At 44.3% G+C, this 7,869-nt stretch overlaps 1 protein-coding gene across 1 annotated transcript; it reads left to right on the top strand.

The window, feature by feature from the left end:
* Positions 1–1,058: 1,058 nt before the first annotated feature.
* On the top strand, positions 1,059–5,086 carry FGF16 (fibroblast growth factor 16; the record flags this gene model as incomplete). Its single annotated transcript, XM_077479345.1, is given in 1 exon segment — positions 1,059–5,086. A coding segment is annotated over 1 exon segment (247 nt), but the record flags the coding sequence as incomplete, so codon positions are not given.
* Between the last annotated feature and the right edge of the window lie 2,783 nt (positions 5,087–7,869).

Raw genomic sequence — 7,869 nt, 5'->3', positions numbered from 1 at the left:
AAATATTTTTTTTTTTTTAACTCTGGCCCTGGAATACTATTTCCTTCCATTATTATGAGGCATTATTCTTATCTCTGACACCAACAACGAGGAATTATTCCTCCCATTGACACCAATAATGGAGTAGAAATTCTTCCTTCTATTGATGAGGCACTATTCCTTCCACACTAACACCAATGAATGGGGACGCTATGCCTCCTATGAATCGCTGCGATGGGGTGCTATTCCTCCTCCTCACCACAAGGGTCTTGTATAAATTTTTTTCTTACTCCCACTGACCACCAAGCCTGAGGCATTTTCTAATCCCACTGGTCACAGCCTGGCCTCACCCCTTGTTTAGAAAGTTTGGAGACCCCTGTTCTAGAGGGTGTCTGCCATCCGATGGACTGATGGCATCTAGGAGTCCTCCAGGTACTCAGATGGTATATCTCTGGCCAACATTCAGTGTTCCTCCTGATGGCTGAAGGAGGCCATCTCCAGATATGAAACCTCCTGAAGGCTGAAGGAGGCCATCTCCAGATATGAAACCTCCTGAAGGCTGAAGGAGGCCATCTCCAGATATGAAACCTCCTGATGGCTGAAGGAGGCCATCTCCAGATATGAAACCTCCTGAAGGCTGAAGGAGGCCATCTCCAGATATGAAACCTCCTGATGGCTGAAGGAGGCCATCTCCAGATATGAAACCTCCTGAAGGCTGAAGGAGGCCATCTCCAGATATGAAAGCCGGGATGAGTATACTAAAGGCAAATAGACTGTTGGCATTACAAGAGGGTTTCCAGGGCTCAGTGAATGAGGTGAACTTTCACTTTGCACATGACTGGATGATGGAAGTCAGTAGATCTCCATCTCATTCGCTGAGCTGTGGGATCTTCCTCCTGTAAAGTGAATCCCTGTGTGTCCCTCAATGTGGCCTTCACTGTGATATTTCAGGTTCCATGCAGCAGAGGTTTCTCTATTTCTGGGTTAGAATATAACAAGGTTGATGATTCCTGACTAATACAGATCAGTATTCAGAACTGAACCTCACCTGTTTGTTTTTTTTTTACTTCTATTTAACAGAAGAAGCTGAACAGAGAGTGCGTCTTCCGGGAACAATTTGAAGAAAACTGGTACAACACCTACGCATCCACTTTGTACAAACACGTGGATTCAGAGAGACAGTTCTATGTGGCCTTAAATAGAGATGGTTCCCCGAGAGATGGATACAGGACTAAAAGACACCAAAAGTTCACCCATTTCCTTCCGAGACCCGTGGACCCCTCCAAAATCCCGGTCATGTACAGAGACCTCTTCCATTATAGGTGATGACCCCCGGACTGTGGACTGCAATGTACATAACTGGGACTTGCTGACTGGAGAGCTGGTGACAATACTACTTGCCTGAAATCACATTCCTTCTGAAATGTCCAAGGGTTGTGATGTAGATGAGTGGGAGAGGGCCTTCAGAATATAGACCACTTTTTATATTAAGAAGACATTTACTTTTGTAAATAATAATAAGACAATAGGTACTTTGTACCATTCTCGACCATCAAATGTATACCACTGGTTGCCTGTCTCTGGAACCCAATACTAATAACCATTCCTGACGTTGGTTGAGTTAAAGTCTTCAGTACAGCAGATGTACGGAGTCTGCTGCTCCATCTGTGTCTGGGGACTTTAAGCTGAGAGTAATGGTACTGTGCTTGAATGTAAGAGAGCATTATCAAAGGGGATCACAAATTTGGCCTTTTTAGTTTAAAGCAGAAAAATTAAAAAGGGAGATTCTGTTTTGGAGTCTTTGAAAAGGTGAGAGAATACTTTATTTATTACACTATATGGCCATAGGTTTGTGGACCATCATACTTGTGTGAGTTTCTTGGATATCCCATTTCAAAATCATGTCCATCAATATGGATCACCAATTACCCCTCCATTGCCGTTAATACAGCATTCCCCCCCCCCCTCCTTTCCTATGACCATTAATAGGGAGTCACCCCCTTGGCCATCAATTTGAAGTCCCCTCTCCCCATGGCCATAACTATGGAGCTTCCCCCATGGCCATTAATATTGAATTGATCCCCTTTGTGGCTATACCATTCTCCACTCTTCTGAGAAGACTTTCCACAAGATTTTGGATGGAGTTACCCCTTCTTGCATAGACATTCATATGAAGTTGCCCTCTCTACCCCCCCCCCCCCCCCCCTTGTAGCCATACCATCCTCCACTACTCTAGGAAAGCTTTCCATGAGATTTTGATGGTGTTTGTGGGAATTTCTGCCCAATTGTGAGGTCAGGTACCGATGTTGGGTGGGAAGACCTGGCTGAGGCATCAGGTCTCACATGGGCACCAAAAAAAAGGATCTGGCTAACATCATTCCAATTCATCCCAAAGGTTTTCAGTAGGATGGAGGCCAGGGCTCCCTGCTGGACACTCGGGTTCCTCCACACCAAACTGGTCAAACCATGACAAGATTTTGGGAGGGTGTCTGTGGGAATTTGTGCCCATTTGCGAGGTCAGGTACTGATGTTGGATGAGAAGACCTGGCTCACCATCAGTGTTCCAATTCATCCCATAGGTGTTCAGTAGGGTTGAGGTCAGGGTTCTGTGCAGGTCACTCAAGTTCCTCCATAACCTTAAACATATTGAACAACTTTGGGAAGGCCTCATCCTAAAGGTGTTCCATCGGGTTAAGGTCAAGTACTGATGTTGGATGAGACCTTACACCAAAGAACTTTCAAAAGTAGGGTTGAGGTCAGGGCTTTGTACAGGACACTGGTGTTCCTCCACGCCAAACTGGTCACACCATGTCTTTATGGAGTTGCCTTCCATCTCCCTATTACGCCATTAATATGAAGCTGCCCTCTTAGTGACTATGACATCCTCAAGTCAGCTTGGAAGGCTTTCCACAAGTTTTTGGAAGGTGCCTGTGGGAATTTGTGCTCATTTGTGAGGTCAAGTACTGCTGTTGAATGAGAAGATCTTATACCAAAGGTCTTCCAAAAGTAGAGTTGAACTGGGCACACCATGTCTTTATGGAGCTGGCTTTGTCCACGGGGGGCGGGGGTGGGGGGATGTGCATAGTCATGCTGGAACAGTAAACGGTCTTCAACAAATGGTTACCACGAGGGTGGAAGAGCACAATTGTCTACATTCTGTGCCACTAAGGCCGGCCATAGACAGATCAAATTTCTTTCCTGCAACCACGCGTTTCCCTTATCAGCACAGTCGGTGTTGATGGGGGGGATCTCTCCCGTGGAGCCATTGTGTTCTCCCAGCAGGGGGGTGGTGGAGATCATCCCTGCCAGGAGAACATGGATTATTCCTAGCAATTAGAACAGCCGCTAACAATATTCACATATAAAATCCGAAAGGCTGGTTTTGCCCAAGTTGATGGCTCAACTAGGGTACATTCAGCCTACCCATACATAGTTTGAATGTCAGCCAGTTCCTGCTGAACCAGCCAAGCTTAGAACCATCCATGGCCACCTTAACAGTCACCTGGCATAGCAATGTGCTTGATTTCGCACCTGTTAACTGTGGGTGCAGCTAAACCCTTGCCTTCAAAAATGGAGTGGGATGTTCATGCTTTTGGCCATATAGTGTATATATTTGTTTGAAAAAGCATCTCAATTGTCTGCTTGACTTTTTTATAAATTGTTTAATCAAAAATCAAGTTGTGCTAGAAATCCACATTTAAAATTCTCAACGAATGTGAGCTATCACTGAATCTGTTCACGAGCATTAACACAATGACTACAAGCTGTGGGAGCAATTCGTTTCAGTCTGATCATGACAATAATATTATTAGCACTCCCAGTTTGGTAATGGCTGTCCTCAGCTTCGGGAAAGATCTTCACCACACACATATTCACTGAAACTGCTGACATTCAGGGCAATGTAGATACCAAGATCTGCTCAATGTAATGTGGCAAGAAATGGGAGCTAGCCTAATGATGGGCTGCAGAAGGGAAGATGGGAACAAATCATTGGAGGAAACTGATGATTTGGGTATGACCTTTTGGAAAGATCACTTCTAACAAGGAATGAGTCAAAATGGCAAAATTAATTTAATTGCAAATTTCCCAAATTTTGCCTTTCCTGAATTTCTGTAAAAATTACACTTACATTTTGTCTGCTTAGGTAAAATATGTTTAAAAAAATGTAAAAAAATCCTCAATAGCGTCATCATGATCCCAGCTAAGGAAATGCCCATTTTATTCTTTGCAAACAAATCAGTGAAAAGAGTTTCTTGAGCCCTCTGGAGTCATTAAAAACCGATTGAGCTCTGAGACATACACACCACCTTAGTTTCTTCTTCCTATTGACTCCTATTGACCTATTGACATAACATTGGTTATGTTTAGTGATAGAAGGTCATTTCACCGTCAGTTTTCCACAGACGCGGTTCTAAGTGAAGAGTCGTAGTTCCCCGGGTCGTTGGCTCCACTTTCCTCCATAACCACTTTGGCCTTCGGAAATGAATTCACTTTAGCATAGTAGGCTATAAATGAATTCAACGTTTATGTTCTGTGGAATCTTGATGTACATTGCCCTAAATCCCATCAGATTGACTGATATATATGCGAGCAGGTGGGTTCATTCTAAAATAAAACCCGCTCATCTTTTTTTACAAAGCTTTATTAACAAAGGCACTTCCTAACAAGGCCCGATGTTCCAGATTTGTTCACGTGTCCTATGGAAATTTATATGTCTCTACTACTCTGTAACTACCTAGGATGGATGATTAAACACAACGATTGCTGTCCTATCACAGAGGATTTCAAACACTACAAACTGGAAGAGTTTGCATCCCACCTGTGGAAGACCCAAGAATTGCGTCGGAGAGCGCTCTTCTGCCGAACTAACCCCTGAACTCACAATGCTCCTGTTTTTAAGGAACGTTGTAAAGATGCAAGCATAGATACTGTGCATAAGGATGAAAACTATTTATGAAATGTATATTATATTTATTTTATATATTTATTTATTTCAAATAATTTTATTTTTAATGAGAGATGCCTATTGACCAGATTTTTCATCAGGGGGAGAAAAAAGTCCTACTGACACCTTAAATCATTTGGAGTCTTTAAAAGCTTATTGGCAATAAAATTGTCTTTATATTGTAGTTTGTTCTGGTTCTGATGGTTCTTCTCATGTTGCTACAAACAGAAGGTGCTTTCATTGCAGGTTGTAGCATTGGATTGCTGGCTATGGTCTGACTTCCATATATAAGCAGGATTCTATTTGAACACCTAGAACAGCCATTCTCAACCAGGGTTCCGTGGAACCATGGGGTTCCTCCAGAGGTTGTTAGGGGTTCCTTGAGCTGTGGTTGATAAACCACCTTTTTGATGGTGCCTACAGATTTCAAGGTTCACCATCACATAGCAAATCCCAGCAGCATGACACCAAATATCTTTAGCTGTCTTTAACCACTTGCTTACTGGGCACTTAAACCCCCCTCAGTCCCAGACCAATTTTCAGCTTTCAGCGCTGATGCACTTTGAATGACAATTGCGCGGGCATACAACACTGTACCCAAATGAAATTTTTATCATTTTTTTCCCACAAATAGAGCTTTCTTTTGGTGGTATTTAATTACAGCTGGGAGTTTAATTTTTTGCTAAACAAAAAAGATGCAAAAAAAAAAAAAATCATGTTTAATAGTTTGTTATAAAATTTTGCAAACGGGTCATTTTTCTCCTTCATTGAAGTGCGCTGATGAGGCGGCACTGATAGGCTGCACTGGTGGGCACTGATGGGCTGCATTGGTGGGCACTGATAGGCTGCATTGGTGGGCACTGATAGGCTGCACTAGTGGGCACTGATAGGCATAGTTAAGGCGGCACTAATAGGCACAGATAAGGCGGCACCGATGGGCATAGATAAGGCGGCACTGATGGACAAAGATGGGCACAGATAAGATGGCACGGATGGGTGGCACGGATGGGCACTGATAGGTACCACTGATAGGTGGTACTGATAGGTGGCACTGCTGGGCACTGATGGGCGGCACTGTTGGGCACGGATATGTGGCACTGGGGTGCAGCACCTTTGTTGAGGCAGATTGTGGGCACTGCTGGGTGGCACTGTGGGCACTGGGTGGCACTGTGGGCACTGCTGGGTGGCACTGACGGGGGGCACTTACTTTTTATTAATGTGGCACTGGCAGGGGGCAGGTGGGCACTAGCAGGGCTGGCCATGATCGGGACTGATGTCCCGATCAAGGCCGTCGGTGATCGGCTTTTTTTTTTTCTGCTCGCGCTGACAGCGCGAGGAGGAATAAAATTACCGGCTCCGTTATATCACATGATCAGCTGTCATTGGCTGACAGCTAATCACGTGATAAGGGGTCAGGATCGACCCCTTGCACGGATCGGTGATCAGGCGAGTCTCATAGACTCGCCCCTCAGGGGGCGCGCAGGCCGCTTGTGCACGGGACGACGTCAATAGACGTAGTCCCGGAAAAGGAGATCCGCGCTGTAGCCGTCATTCGGCTATAGCGCGGGTCTCAAGTGGTTAAGGGTGGCATTCTGAGCACCACTTTAAGGGGAACATTCTTTATATTGACCACCAGTATAAGGGGGCATTGTTCCTATTGACCCCTGATAAATTGGTTTTTAGTAAGGGTTCCTTGAGACCTGAAAATTATTTTTGGGGTTCCTCTAGGGTTAAAAGGTTGAGAAAGCCTGCCCTAGAAGGATAAAAGCAATCAATGATGTAGACATGCCTGGATGGCTGGAAGTTGGGTGATTGTTGGATCCAGTAGGAGAACTGACTGTAAGTCTCTCTTGGTGTGAGATCTTTCCAGAAATCAGAGGCCACAACTCGGCTATTGACCCACTATGGATATTGGTGAACGGAGGAGAGAGCCAGGCTGGCTGCGTCCAGAATTTTATCTATTGCCCATTTCATAAAGTTTCTCTACAGTTCAGAAGACATTTTTTATTTCCAGTTGCCTACAGAATGTTCCAGTTTTTTTTTTACCATTAACTATACAAATGATACTGTTTGCCTCATAAAACTCTATAAACGATCGCCCATTCTTTCAGCTGTATTTTTATGTTTCGTAGATTCCTTTATGCTGATCTGAAATAGGTCCTCAATATCATTTTTATAGCCTTGACGAAGGCCTCTTGGAGCTCTTCCAAACACCATGTTTTCTATTGAATGTGGCAATAACCGAAGAACATGTTCTGGACACAGACGATCTATTGGGCGCTCTCCTCGTATACCTTCAGCCGTATGGGTGGAGTTCGGGATTATTTGTCATCACAGCCGATGACTTTTCCTGTAGGCGAGACCCTTAATGATAAATCTACTCAACACTTGTTATGAGGAATTCCGTGCGCTGGAAGACACACCACTATGTTGATGTTGAATTGGGAACAAAGACCATGACTGGCAGTGGCGGCGGCGGCGGCATGCTGATTGGGTGGTAGACAGATCTTTTGTACACTGTTTTTCATGACACCTGCACCTCCGAATAAAAACCCCAAAAATATATATTTTTATCAGGAGACTGATAGGCAACTTACCAAGGGATACGAGGGAGCAGAGAGGAGAGGCTGAAGGGAGGAACATGGACCAAGCCAAGCTTTGCTGAAGTCACTTATGGTACAAATAGTACACTATATTACCAAAAGTATTGGGACGCCTGCCTTTATGCACACATGAACTTTAATGACGTCTTAGTCCGTAGGGTTCAATATTGAGTTGGCTCTAATTCATCCATATGTATTTATGGACCTTGCTTTGTGCACTGGTCCAAATCATTTGGTGGAGGGGGTATTATGGTGTGGGATTGTTTTTGGCTGCCAAGGTGGGCCATCTCCAAACTGTTTCCACAAATTTGGGAGCATGAAATTGTCCAAAATGTCTTGGTA

This window comes from Lithobates pipiens, unplaced genomic scaffold, assembly GCF_037356315.1.
Source record: "Lithobates pipiens isolate NorthernLeopardFrog02 unplaced genomic scaffold, aLitPip1_a1.2 Scaffold_158, whole genome shotgun sequence".
NCBI lineage: Eukaryota > Metazoa > Chordata > Amphibia > Anura > Ranidae > Lithobates > Lithobates pipiens.
This window is presented reverse-complemented; position numbering and strand designations above follow the sequence as displayed.